This window comes from Molossus molossus, unplaced genomic scaffold, assembly GCF_014108415.1.
Source record: "Molossus molossus isolate mMolMol1 unplaced genomic scaffold, mMolMol1.p scaffold_m16_p_13, whole genome shotgun sequence".
In the NCBI taxonomy this organism is placed as follows: Eukaryota; Metazoa; Chordata; class Mammalia; order Chiroptera; family Molossidae; genus Molossus; species Molossus molossus.
This window is the reverse complement of record NW_023425348.1, coordinates 14,384,997-14,400,517: the sequence shown is the minus strand read 5'-3', so window position 1 is coordinate 14,400,517 and position 15,521 is coordinate 14,384,997. Positions and strand designations below refer to the sequence as shown.

General features: G+C 39.4%; 1 protein-coding gene across 3 annotated transcripts in view; it reads right to left on the bottom strand.

Moving 5' to 3' along the window:
- Positions 1 to 3,871: 3,871 nt before the first annotated feature.
- The window catches only part of ELMOD1 (ELMO domain containing 1), a 118,146-nt gene continuing 106,496 nt past the window's right edge, over positions 3,872 to 15,521 (bottom strand). For all 3 annotated transcript variants that reach the window (XM_036258662.1, XM_036258663.1, XM_036258664.1), the window contains one exon: positions 3,872 to 5,264. In XM_036258662.1, the coding sequence (XP_036114555.1) occupies positions 5,092 to 5,264 (173 nt within the window). In that variant the 3' untranslated portion in view covers positions 3,872 to 5,091. The remainder of the gene's footprint in view (positions 5,265 to 15,521) is intronic.

The following is a 15,521-nucleotide window of genomic DNA, read 5'->3' as shown; positions in this document are numbered from 1 at the left end:
CACCATCTCTCAGATACCGAGGTCTGCAGAGACAGGGTAGTGGGTGCTCCCACATACCTCCCACCCAGCAGGCAGCCAGCTCCAGACTGCCTGGCTACAGAGTGGTCCTATCAGATCATCACCCCTCTGTTAAGTTTTCTTTCAGGTTTATTCTAAAAGAAGAGAGAATAGTGGACTGGGGCTCTCCCCCTGAACTCAGACTTACTGTATGTCTAGCATTTGCACCTTCTCTTCCCTTGTTGATCCTTGCTTTAGAAATTTCCCTAATAAAGTCTATTCCAAAAGCCATTCCTTGAGATGCTGTGGAATTCATCCAGGCTCATGCATGGTAAGCAGATGGCAATTCTGAAGGAATCTGCCTTAACGCACCTTGTATGACAGAGGATTTAACTGTGGTTTAACAAGCGTAATTTCAGCTTTCTCTTCCCTTTACCCCACTGTCCTAGTTGCCACAAACTTGTCTGCTGTGGCCTCTTTCCTAATGCAGACCACATAAGAGATAAAGTACGTAAGAGATAAAGTCATAGAAATGTACCGAGTTGGTATTTTAATTTTTGTAACCCTGTCCTGACCCCTCTCCTGATGGTCTATCTGGGGTTCCCACGGAGCATTCAGGGTTGATAGTGATGACATTATACCAGTGAGTGTGTCTAGTGAGTTAGTGGGAGCACTCTGGAGGCCAAGTCAGGTCAATGGGGGACAAGAACCTCAACAGTGAAAGGAATGTTTTATTTATGAAGAGTTCACATGTCCAAAGTCCCACATGTTTCTCTTTCCACCGAAATGCCCTAAAGCTTCTGGCCTGAGCACAGCTCAGAGTGGCCTGTAAGCCCACCTCTGTGAGGTTTTCCACAGCCAGCAGGAAGGAGAAGTGCAGGCCTCCAGTGCTCTGGGTCAGGGAGCCAAGGGCCAGGAGGAAGAGCTCACAATTCTGTTGGAATCATTCTTTGTGTCCCAAAGAAGAAATGTGACCAAAAACATGGGGAGTCCCTGAGGGACCACATGGTATAAATTTTTAATCTGCAGGTATAAATTCACCCTATGGAAATCTGAGCAAGAAATGTTAATTTACATATATGTTCTCATTTGGGGGTTTGGTGTGAATGTGTGTTTATAATCCACCAATTTCCCTGGATAGTAGAAAATAATTCCAATTGGGTAGGGCTACATAATGATTAAAAGTCTGATCTTAAGGTCCTGGATTCAAGGTCTAGCTATGCCATTTATTTTTTTAGGGGTTACCTTGTGACTTTCTTAAACCCTTCCTGCCCCACCTCTGGCAAGCACCAATCTGTTCTCTCTATTTACAAATTAAGTTGTTTTTGTTTTTAGATTCCACATTTAAGTGAGATCATATGGTATTTGTCTTCCTCTGTCTAATTTATTTCACTCAGCTTAATGTCCTCAAGGTCCATCGGTATTGTTGCAAATGGCAGGATTTCCTTCTTTTTATGGCTGAATAATATTCCATTTTATGTATCACCTTATCTCTATGCATTCATCCTATGATGGGCACTTAGGTTGCTTCCATGTCTTGGCTATTTGCAATGAATGTGGGGGTGCAGATATATATTTGAGTTAGTTTTCATTTTTCTTTTACTAAATACCCAGAAGTGGAATTGTTGGATCATATAGTAGTTCTATTTTTAATTGTCTGAGGAACCTCCATACTGTGCACCAACTCACATTTCTACCAAGAGTGCACAAGGTAGGAATGGCTTTTCCTCCACACCCTCGCCAGCACTGTTATCTCTTGTCTTTTTGGTAGTAGCCATTCTAACAGGTATAAGGTGGTGTCTCATTGTGGTTTGTGATTTTCTTTCTCTTGACAGCTTTAGTAAGGTATTTAACCTCTCTAATCCTGTTTGTCTAGAACAACAAGCAAGCAAGCAATCTCACTTTGCATGTTGTTGAGGAGATGAAATAAAGAAGAACTAGCACAACCCTGGCACATAGCGTCAAAATTCACTAAAAGTTAGCTTTTGAAACGCAACCCATACCACAACCTCTTTCATCTTCTAGGACTTGATGTTATACCTGCTCTGCTTTTCTGTCATTTCACTTCTAGATTAAAACAGTTACTTCTGTTAAGCTCTCTGAAGAGTTACAAGCACTGCTTTGAAAGGGCACATGGCTCAGTTTCCTGGCCTAGTTGATACTTTCCTTTTCTCTGTGCCCTTTTCTTCTTTCTGTCTCCCATCCCCTGTCCCCAGACTCCACCAACTCTGGGCCCCTTCTCATTCCCAATGAGTTCAGATATGGCCCCATATGTTTACAGATCAAGATAATCTGTAGCCATGAAGTTTGATGGCCAGGTTTTATTTCCCCACTGCCAACTGGCTATAAGCCCAGCTGATTCAGCTGACCTTCTAGCTCAGAACACTCCCACCCTCTGATTTGGGGTAGTATCCTGGATATCACGATGTCTATATCCACATGCTGTACTTCTGCAGAGGTTAGAGAGTGAATAAATTGGGTCTTGCTTATCTAATTGAGTTGTGGGTAGATGATGCTACTTATGTCTATCTCTTGGTCTCTCTTAATCACCTAATACTTCAGTTTCCTCACACTGTCCTAGAGTGCCCTGTTGTCCTAAAGGAATTTTAATAGCATCTTTTTCCTCTCTCAAAAGTGTCCTGGTTTGGAGGATACATTGTAAGGTCATCCTATTATTTGGGATTGTCATATACAGGGTGGGCAAAAGTAGGTGTACAGGTGTGAGTACACGAAACATAGAGTTTATTCATTTTATTATTTATTAATTATAGCATTATTTGTATTAAAATTGTAAACTTATTCCTGATCACCCCCTATTTAAGTTTTTTTTCAAATAGAAAAGATGATGGGTTACCAGGCAAAGGGTATTTTTTTCAGTACAATAACAAGAATTGTGAGACGGAAAGTCAGATTGAAGTTGTAATTTTCAGAAATGGTGCTTCAAAGAGATTTTTTTCTGTAGTGTGAGCTGGAATTTGTTTTTATCTTAGCAATTAGTGTTTTGGAAGACATGCAAGAGGCTTGCTATATCATTTATATTTTAAGTGGTCAATGTTCAATGGAATGAGCAAAAGCAAGGTAACAATGCTTTAGGAAAACACATCACACATTTCTAATGTTTTTTAAGCTTTCTGCTTTTCTTTTTCTCATCTAGTTCATGTTACTGGATAGAATGCATCTTCCACAAAGAGGTGTGAATAAGGAATCTAATAATAGTCTGAACTAAGAGGAACTAGCGGAGTTTAAGCCACTTTGGTGACAAAGGAGTGCAGTGGACCCATAGCTGACAAAAGTTGGACTGCATATGGAATAATGCTTTCATCTTTAGCAGCAGAAATCCAGGGCTCCCAAGACAGGCCCATGACCTGGTTCACAAGTTCTCACTTACTCTAGGGAGGAATATATATATATATTCTTGTCATTACTCATGGTGCACACCACTCATTAACCAACTCCTTCCCTTCCCCATTCTAAGAAAGGGCACAGGGCTGTTGTAAACACATGCCAAATGCTGCCACCTGGTACACAGCAGAGAGGGAAAGGATAGCAAAATCCCAGAGGAACTAGAATGGACTAGGAAACAATGGGCAGCTTAATGTTTTCTTTATTACCTATCTAACAGCAGGCAGACTAGGCTCAATAGGAAACTACAAAGAAAAAGGTGGATCTCTTCTTTTCTTAAAGCATCACCGGGCCTCCAGGTCAGTTAAATAAAAGAAGTTTCTCAGATATGACACACTCTAATTTATTCCTGGTTATTCTGAATGATGGCATGATTTATATTCAGCCCCAGGTTGTCTGTCTTTCTACCCACTGACATATTTACATATTCAGAAGCTGTATGAACACAAAGATATTAAAATGGAATCCACTATATGTTACAATACAGTGACATGTCATTTATTCATATAACTGACAGGCAGTACTCAAAATTCATTTAAATAAGCAAGTGATTACACAAATGTCTAATAATACTAAAACTGGTAGAAGGTATAAAATACCATGGGTATGAAATGCCACGGTAAATATTATTCAACAGACTACAATCATAATTCCAAACTAAGTCATGGCTTTTAAAATGATTTTTAGCAGTTTTGGAATGATTAGATCTTTTCCCCCCTCCATGCAATTTACTTCTACTGACACAAGACAAGGCCATTATTTTCAAGAACTATTGCAGAATGACATAGCTGAGGTTCCTCTTTTGCAACGCATTTTTCTGTAAATTGTTTTTTAATATTGCCTCTTGACAGAGAAAGCGAACCAGTCAGCATATTCAGTTCCCCAAGCAAAGATGTTTGGATCAGAACAGTGCCAGGGTATAACTCTGAGTTCAGCAAGAGGCGGGCAGTGAAAACCCTTTTGCAGCTTGTGATGTATGTATATATACTCCTTTTCTGAGGCTCTAAGCATCATAAACATATTTAGGCATCTAATCCAGTGAAATTATGGAAATAAAATAATTGGATATCCAAATAACTATAACAGACTTGGGGGTAAGTTACAATATAATTGTGCAGTACTTCAAACAAAAACAACACCTATCTAAATTTGCTTCTTATAAGCCTTGTTACATTTTTGTGAAGCACAACTATGTTTGCAGGAATGGTTTGGCTTATCATGTGTCTGTCTGTACTATTTTAAAGTCTTATACTTTATTGGAATGAGCCCCAAGCATGAGTCTGGCTTGAAAAGCTAGCAGCAGTAGTCATGAAACATATCAATAAGTTAAAAGACTTCCACAGAACAAGATTCAACTAACTCTCTTACATACAAAATACAGCTAGAGAAATACAGTTCTTCAATGCAGAATTAGGAGAGGGAGGAAAACAACCTAAAAAAAAAAAAAAATAGAAAACTCTCTCCATACCTGGTGTTAAGGCAGGATGTAACACCGCATAATGCCACAATGTGAGCAGTCACTGGGTGACAGATCTGAGGATCTGGTAATTATGACCAGGAGATGAAAACACTGTACCAAAAGGCATGCATACAATCACCATGTGCATTCGGTGTGTGAGCTGGGCCAAAGCAGAGATCTAACACAAAAATGAGGCAGTGTTCTGGGGTATCCATTAAAATCAGCGTGGGCAACTATATGTTGATTAAACCTTCTGAGGCAGCAAAGTGTGGGCACAGTGCCATCTCTGGGTTCTGCAGCTGTTTTACGATCCTCTTGCGGAATTTCTCCCTCACACGATTAAATTCCATTATGTCCATGGGGTCTTCTTCAATCCAAAACTTATGAAACTCGTGCATCAAATAGCCTGTTAGAGATAAGACAGTGATATGAATGCAGGAGGAAAAAAATCCTAATCACATTCAAAATTACCTTGCATGGCTCAAAGTGATGTCAGACTATATCCCAGCAATGTGGAGCTCACAGGAGAGATGAATATTTAAATAAAAGTATTTCACAGCAAATACCACTGTTAACAATTATTCTTTAGAGGATCTATCCTACAGGAAGATATAACCTTGGTAAACATATATGGACTCAATGTAGGAGCACCAAAATATATTTAAAAAATTCTGGAGGACTTCAAAGGTGAAATCGACAGCAATACAACATAGCAGGGGACTTCAACACCCTATTGACGTCACTGAATAGATCCTCTAGACAAAAAATTAAGAAGGAAAGAGAAACTCTAAATGATGTACTAGATCAAATGGATTTAATAGATAACTACAGAAAATTACACCCCAAAACTGCAGAATTCACATTCTTCTCAAGTGCACATATGACATTCTCAAAGACAGACCACATGTTAGGACACAAACTAAGTCTCTGCAAGTTCAAGAAGATTGAAATCATATCAAGCATATTCTCAGATCTCAATGGCATGAAACTAGAAAACAATTACAACAAGAACATGCAAAGACATTTGAATACATGGGCGCTAAATAGCATGTTATTAAACAATGAATGAGTCACCAAGGAGACCAAGGAAGAAATTAAAAACTTTCTGGAAACCAATGAAAATGAACACACAGCAACACAAAAGCTATAGAATGCAGCGAAGCAGTTCTGAGAGGGAAGTTCATAGCACTACAGGCCTACCTCAAGAAACAAAAAAAAATTCTATCTAACCTCACAACTTAAATAACTAGAAAGCAAACAAAAATAAAACCCAACAGCATGTAGAAGGAAAGAAATAATAAAGATCAGAGCAGAAATAAACAGCATAAAGACCAAAAAAAGCAATTCAAAAGATCAATGAAACAAACAGCTGGTTCTCTGAAAAGATGAACAAAATTGATGGACCCTTAGCTAGACTCACCAAGAAACAAAGAGAGAGAACCCAAATACACAAAATCAGAAATGAAAGAGGAGAAGTAACAACTGACACCACAGAAATACAAGGATCATTAACAAATACTATGAACAACAATATGGCAACAAATTGGACAATCTAAGCAAAATGCACAAATTTCTAGAAACACATAGTATCCCAAAACTGAACCAAGAAAAGAGAGAAAACTTGAACAGATCAATAACAACAAAGGAAATTTAAAATGTAATCAAGCCTCTCCCAGCAAACAAAAGCCCAGGCCTGGACGGCTTCATGGGGAAGTTTTACCCAACGTTCAAAGAAGACCTAACACCCATTCTCCTCAAACTATTTCAAAAAATTCAAGAAGAAGGAAGACTTCCAAACTCATCTTATGAAGCCAGCATATTTCTAATTCCAAAATCGGATAAAGACACTACAAAGAAAGAAAAGTACAGGCCAATATCCCTAATGAACATAGATGCCAAAATCCTGAACAAAATATTAGCAAATCGGCTCCAGCAATACATCAAAAAAATTATTCACCATGACCAAGTGGGATTCATCCCAGGGATGCTAGGTTGGTACAATATTTGCAAATAAATAAATGTGATACACCACATAAACAAAATGAAAGATAAAAACCAAATGATCATATCAATAGACATGGAAAAAGCATTTGACTAAATCCAGCACCCATTTCTGATAAATATGCTCAGCAACGTGTAATAGAGGAATCATATCTTGACATAATGAAGGCCATATATGAAATACCTACAGCCAACATCATACTCAATGGGCAGAAACTAAAAGCATTTTCCTTAAGAACAGGAACAGGACAGGGATGCCCACTTTCACCACTCTTATTTAACATAGTACTGAAAGTCTTAGCCACAGCAGTCAGACAGGAAGATAAAATAAAAGGGATTCAAATTGGAAAGGAAGAAGTAAAACTGTCATTATTTGCAGATGACATGATATTATACATAGGAAATCCTAAAGACTCCATCAAAACTCTGCTAGATTTAATAAATGAATTTGGAAAGATGGTGGCAGGCAGGACCGGAGGGAGGGTGAGTGTGTGAGAAGTGAATTAGTGTGTGAGAGAGTGTGAGTGGACATGAAGGTGGACAACCAAACTCCTGCAGTGCAGAGACGTGAAGCAGAAGGTTTCTGTGCTGTGGATGGGGAGCAGCCACCATGGTAAGCGGCTCTTCAGGGCACTTCTCTCTATGCCCTGGGAAGGTCCCACCATTTTGGAAGATCCCGGGTCTTCCCTGGGAGGAGGCAGTGGGAGCCGCTAGGGCCCAGCAACCTAAGCCCACCTGTGTACCTGGCACCATCAGACCAATGGACACCCTGTGTCAACACAGACCAGTGCACAGTAGTGAAGCTGCCAAGGGGCCAGTTGTGGAAGCCACAAACAGTTGGGAGCCCAGTACCATCCCCCACAGTAGCAGCCAGATCAGAGTCGAGATATATGCCCAGCAACAGAGGTTGGGGAGTAGACATCCATCCCCAAGCAACACAAGAACAGACTAGCAGCCGAAACCCATCCCCAAAAACTACAGCAAAAACTGAGCAGGACCTAAGCCCCACTGGGCAGCAGCACTTCCCAGCTGCCAGTGGCAGGACTTGGGACTCCACAGAGGCCTGTGTGACCCAGTGGAGCGGTGGGAAGCTGGGGCTCAAGAGGGTCTGGTGAGATCCAGCTGCCCATATGACCTGCGGGACCAACTGCCCACAAGATAAGTGTTGAGCTGGGTCTCCAAAGGGACTGTGCAATTTAGCTGCCTGCAGGACCTACAGGGTGCTGGGACACCAGAGAGGCTTGTGCAATTCAGCTACCCACAAAATAGCTTGGAGTTGGGTCTCCAAAGGGACTGAGCGATCCAGTTGCCCACGGGACCTGGGGGGAGCTAGGGCACCAGAGAGTTCTGTGGGACCCAGCTGCCCACAAGATAGGCGTGGAGCCAGGTCTCCAGAAGAGACTGTGGAATACAGCTTTCCATGGGCTCAGCAGGAAGTGGGGGCTCCAATGGGGCCTGTATAACCCAGCTGCTCACAAGATTGGTGGGGAGCCAGGGTTCCAGTGAGGCCTGTGCAACACAGCTGCTCATGGTATGGGCAGAGAGCGCGGCTCCAACAGGGCCTGAGCTATACAGCTACAGGTGGCACTAGCAACCAGCTGAGAACACAGCTTCAGAGGGGCCCACATGATCCAGCAACAGAACCTACCAGGGCACACCAATACCAGCCCCCAGTAGTCAACTATCCAGGATCCACAGCAGGCAAGAAAATAAGTCTAAAAGGCACAGTAGCCTAATTAGATATACAGTGAGCTGCCTACACATTCAAACATCCCTCACTGGGTCTAGAGCTACCAGATGGCTAAAATGGGGAGACAAAGGAACAACACCCAAAGGAAAGAAAAAGAGGAATCACGAGAGAAGGAACTATAGGAAATGGAAGAAAGCAACTTGTCAGATAAAGAATTCAAAGCAATGATTTTAAGGGTGCTCAAACAATTTGATGAGAACTACAAGCAACTTAATAAGAATTATGAAGAGCTCACTGGGAACTACTTTAGCTTATAAAAAGAGGTAGAAGCTATGCATAAAAATCAAGAGGAAATAAAGAATTACATAGCTGTTATGAAAAATACCTTAGAAGGGTTCAATAATAGATTAGAAGAAGCTGAAGACTGAATCAGTGACTTAGAAGACAAGGTAAATAAAAACACCCAAATACAGCAGCAAATGGGAAAAAAAATTAAAAAGCTCCTTTAAGGGAGCTGTGGGACAATGCAAAATATAACAACATTCATATTATAGGGATACTAAAAGGAGAAGAATTAGAGAAAGGAATAGAGAACCTGTTTAAATAAATAATAGCAGAAAACTTCCCAAATGGGTGAATGATAAAGTCACACAAGTCCAGGAAACACAGAGAGTCTCAAGCAAGATGAACTGCAGAAGACATAGCTAGACACATTGTAATAAAAATGGCAAACATTAAAGACAAAGAAAGAATCCTAAAGGAAGCAAGAGATAGACAAAAAGTTACCTACAAGGGAGCTCCCATTAGACTGTCAGCTGATTTCTCAATAGAAACAATGCAGGCCAGACAGGAGTGGCATGAAGTGTACAGAGTAATGCAAGGTAAGGGTCTGAATACAACTACTATATCCAGCAAGGCTACCATTCAAAATTGAAGGAGAAATAAGGAGCTTTATGGATAAAAAAAAAAAAAGTTAAAGGAATTTGCCACCACCAAACCAGCACTGCAAGAAATGCTGACGGGACTATTGCAGGAAGAAGAAGAAATGGAGAAAAAGAGAGAGGGGGGGAGGGGAACACAGGCATAAAATTAAAATGTCAACTAATATCTATCTATCAATAATTACCTTAAATGTAAATGCTCTAATCAAAAGACATGGGGTAGCTGATTGGATAAGAAAATAATACCCATATATATGCTGTCTACAAGAGACCCACCTTACAACAAAAGACTCACACAGGATGAAAGCGAAGGGATAGAAAAAATTTTTCCAAGCAATTGGAAATGGAAAAAAACTGGTGTAGAAATACTCATATCTGACAAGATAGACTTCAAAACAAGGGCCATAATGAGACAGAGAAGGTCACTACATAACATTAAAAGGATCAATCCAACAAGAGGATATAACCCTGGTAAATATATATGCACCAAATATGAGAGCACCGAAATATATCTAAAAACTTCTGGAGGACTTCAAAAGAAAGATCAATAGAAACATGATCATAGTGGGTGACTTTAATATGCCACTGACACCACTGGACAGATCTTCTAGAAAACAAATTAACAAGGAAATAGAGTCCTTACAAGACAAACTAGAACAGTTGGACTTTATTGATATTTACAGAACATTTTACCCCCTAAGCTGCAGAACATACATTCTTCTCAAGTGCACATGGGTCATTCTCAAAGAATGACCACATGTTAGGACACAAAGCAAGTCTCTACAAATTCAAGAAAATTGAAATAATATTAAGCATTTTCTCAGATCACAGTGGTATGAAACTAGAACACAATTACAATAAAAACACACAAAAACATTCAAATACTTGGAGAGTAAATAGCATGTTATTAAACAACAAATGGGTTACTAATGAGATCAAGGAAGAAATTAAAAATTTCCTGAAAACCACTGAAAACAAACCCACAACAACACAAAATCTATGGGACACAGCGAAAGCAGTCCTGAGAGGGAAGTTCATAGCACTACCTCAAGAAACAACAAAAATTCCTAATGGACTTTCTAATCCTATAATTTAAAGAACTAGAAAGTAAACAATAAAAAAAAACCCAGAGCCAGTAGAAGAAAGAAAATAATAAAGGTCAAAGCAGAAATAAATGACACAGAGACTAAAAATTCAAAAGATCAATGAAACAAAAAGCTGGTTCTTTGAAAAGATAAATAACATTGATGGACCTTTAGCCAAACTCACCAAGAAACAAAAAGAGAGAAACCAAATAAACAAAATCAGAAATAAAGAGAAGAAGTAACAACCGACACCACAAATACAAAGGATCATCAAAACACACTATGAACAATTATACGCCAACAAATTGGACAATCTAGGAGAAATGGACAAATTTCTAGAAACACACAGCCTCTCAAAACTGAACCAGGAACAGATAGAAAACTCAAACAGACCAATAACAACAAAGGAGATTGAAGATGTAATTATGAAACTCCCAGTAAACAAAAGCCCCGGCCCAGATGGCTTCATGGGGGGGGGGGGGGGGGTTACTGAACATTCAAAGAAGAAATAATACCAATTCTCCTAAAACTATTCCAAAAACTTCAAGAAGAAGGAACACTTCAAAACTTGTTTTATGAGGCCAGCATAATCCTAATTCCAGAAACAGATAAAGACACTACAAAAAAAGAAAACTAAAGGCCAATATCCATGATAAACACCCATGCCAAAATCCTTAACAAAGTATTAGCAAATCGGATCCAACAATACATCAAAAAAAATTATTCACTATGACCAAGTAGGATTCATCCCAGGGATGCAAGGATGGTACAATATTCACAAATTAATAAATGTGATACACCACATAAACAAAAGGAAAGATAAAAACCATATCATCATATCAATAGATGCAGGAAAAGCATTCGACAAAATCATGCACCCATTTCTGATAAAAACGCTCAGCAATGTGGAAATAGAGAGATCATATCTCAGCATAATAAAGGTCATATATGAAAAACCTACAACAAACATCATACTCAATGGGCAAAAACTAAAGTAATTCCCCATAAGAATGGGAACAACACAAGGATGCCTACTTTCGCCACTCTTATTTAACATAGTACTGGAAGTCTTAGCCACAGCAATTAGACATAAAGAAAAATAAAAGGAATCCAAATTGGAAAGGAAGAAGTTAAACTGTCATTATTTGCAGGTGACAAGATATTGTATACAGAAAACCCTAAAGACTCCATGAAAAATCTACTAGACTTAATAAATAAACTTGGCAAGGTAGCAGGATATAAAATTAATGTCAAGAAATTGATGACATTCATATACACCAATGATGAAATCACAGAAAGAGAAACTGAAAAAACAATCCCATTTACCATCGTGGCAAAAAAAAATTAAGATACCTAGGAATAAACTTAACCAAAGAAGTAAAGGACCTATTTGCAGAAAACTACAGGACATTGAAAAAAGAAAATGGAAGATATAAGAATGTGGAAGCATATACCTTGTTCATGGATTGGAAGAATTAACATCATTAAAATGTCCATACTACCCAAAGCAATCTACAGAGACAGTGCAATCCCCATCAAAAAACCAATGACATACTTCACAGAACTAGAACAAATACTTCAAAAGTTCATATGGAACCAAAAAGACCCCGACTAGCCACAGCAATCTTGAAAAAGAATAACAAAGTAGGAGGGATCACAATACCAGATTTCAGGTTATACTACAAAGCCGCTGTAATCAAAACAGCCTGGTACTGGCAAAAGAACAGGCAGATAGATCAATGGAACAGAAGAGAAAACCCAGAAATTGACCCATGACAATATGCTCAATTAATATTTGACAAAGGTGGCAAGAACAGACAGTGGAGTCAAGACAGTCTCTTCTATAAATGTTGTTGGAAAAATTGGAGCTACGTGCAAAAAAAGTGAAGCTAGACCACCAACTTACACCATACATGAGAATAAACTCAAAATGGGTAAAAGACTTAAATGTAACTCTTGTATACATAAAAATACTAGAAGAAAATGCAGGCAACAAAATTTCAGACATCATATGCAACAGAATTTTCACTGATACAACACCTAAGGCAAGGGAAACAAAGGTGAAAATGAACACATGGGACTACATCAAACTAAAAAGGTTCTGCGAAGCAAAACAACCATCAAAACAAAAAGGGATCCCAGTATGTGAAAGACCATAAATGCCAATGATGCATCAGATAAGGGGTTGATTTCCAAAATATATAAAGTGCTCATACAGCTCAACAAAAGGAAGACAAAGAACCCAATTGATAAATGGACAGAGAACCTAAATAGACACCTCTCCAAACAGGACATACAAATGGTTAAGAGACACATGAAGAAATGCTCAATGTCACAGATCATCAGAGAGATGCAAATAAAAACAACTATGACTTATCACCTCACACCTGTCAGAATGGCCACCATCAACAAATCATCAAACAAGTATTGGCGAGGGTGCGGAGAAAAGGGGGCTCTCGTACATTGCTGGCGGGAGTGCAGACTGGTGCAGCCACTATGAAAAACACTATGGTGTTACCTCAAAAAATTAAAAATTGTACTTCTATTTGACCCAGTGATCCCACTTCTAGGACTATATTCTAAGAAGCCTGAAACACCAATCAGAAAGAATATATGTACCCTATGTTCATAGCAGCACTATTTACAATCAGTGATATTGGGAAACAGCCCAAATTTCTATCAACAGATGAGTGGATAAAAAAGCTGTGGTACAAAAAACAAACAAACAAACAAACAAACAAAACGGTGGAATGAATGAAAGCTACACAGACCGTCTCCCAGGACCAAACTGGAATTACAGCTAAAATTAAAACAAAACGACAGAAAAAAGCAACAGAAAAGCAGCTTGGAATGACCATAAAACCAGGAACACTGATTGGATCTTGCTAAAATTGCAGAGGAGCAACAGGAGTCTGGGAGCCCACAGATAGCAGCGGCCTTAGCTGTAAGCAGTGCCCTCAGGTTAAACTCCCAAGCAGCTCCACATGTCAGAGCCAGGACAGATGCTAAAATAGCCATAGCCACTCACCTTGGGCTCCGGCGGAGGGAGGGAGGGCTGGACTGAACTGTGTGGGGACACTCGGGATTTGGAGGGGGCTCAGAGCTTTTGCTGAGTTTTGGCCACACAGGACCGTGGCCATCTTACTCCTTCCCAGGACTCTGGGGAGAGGCTGCTGCCCCTCCCTCAGAGATTCAATCACACCCAGTTGGGCCATTGAAATGCCAATTGAGGCTTCTTAACAACCAGCAGATGCCCCCACCCTCAGGAAATCCCCTAAGTTGAGCACCCGAGGGAGTTTTTCATTCAACTGAGAACTGAAGGCTCTTCAAGTAACCACTACTGATAGCCTCCATGCAAAAAGCTAGAGGATAACTGTACCATTCGTGGGCTAACAACACTAACCAGGAAAGTAAGACATGACAGTGGTGTTTAATGTGGGTCCTCCCTTGCTCATCCAAACCCAGGAGAGGGAGCCACAAACAGCAGAACACAAACACTCACAGAGAAAATTTGGCAGGCTCCAAAGCCCACTGTGATAGCCAAAATGGTGAAACACAGAAACAAAAATCAAATGAAACAACAAGAGACCTCTACCGAAGATGAGATAAATGTGGAGCAGAAGAAGCAAGTTAACAGAGCTAGAATTCAGAGCCATGATCTAGAGGAAGCTCAACAGCATGAATAAGGACATAGAGATGTTGAAAATCAACCATTTGGAAATGAAAAACCACCAAAAGTAATCAAGAATGACATATCAGATATAAAGAACACATTGGAAGTTCTAAACAGCAGAGTAGAGGAAGCTAAGGACTGGATCAGTGAATTAGAAGACAGGGTGAAAAAATCAACCAGTCAGAAAACCAAAAGGATAAAATGATTAGAAAACAGGAAGACAGCTTAAAAGAACTGTGGGGCAACTGGAAACGTAATAATATTTGCATAATAGAGTCCCCAAAGAAGAAGAAAATGAGCACATGTTAGAGAATATATTCAAAGAAATAGTGACAGAAAACTTCCCTAATTTGGTGAATGAAGAAGACATTCAAGTTCAAGAAGCACAGAGAACCCCAAGTAAGAAGAACCAAAACAGGCCAACAACAAGACACATAGTAATCAAAATGCCAAAAATTAAAGAAAAGAGAGAATCCTCAAAGCAGCAAGAGATAAGCAACAGGTTACCTACAAAGGAAACCCCATAAGGCTCTCAGCTGACTTCTCACAAGAAACACTACAGGCCAGAAGGGAATGGCATGAAGTAATCAAGGTCATGAAAAACAAGGATTTGAATCCAAGACTACACTATTTAACAAGGCTGTCATTCAAAATAGAAGGTCAAATAATGAGCTTCCCAGACCAAAAAAAGGCTAAGGGAATACATTAGCACCAACACTGCACAAAATGTTAAAAAGACTGCTGTAATTAGTAGAAGAAATAGGAAGAAAAATAGAACCACGCTAAACAAAAATGGCAATAAATAAGTACATATCAATAATTACCTTAAATGTAAATGGACTGAATGCTCTGAAAAAAGACACAGAGTAGCTGATTGAATAAGAAAGCATGACTCACATATATGTTGTTTACAAGAGACCCACCTCACAACAAAAGACTCACATAGGTTGAAAGTGAAGGAATGGGAAAAATCTTCCAAGCAAATGGAAAGGAAAAAAAAAAAGCTGGCGTAGCAATACTCACATCTGATAAAATAGATTTAAAAATGAAGGCTATAACTAGAGACAAACAAGGCCACTACATAATATTGAAAAGATCTATCCAAAAGGAAGATATAACCTTGATAAACATATATGCACCCAATATAGGAGAAATGACATATATTAAAAATTGTCTGCAGGACTTCAAAGAGAAATCAACAGCAATACAATCATAGCAGGGGACTTCAACAACCCACTGATACCACTGGATATATCCTCTAGACAAAAACTTA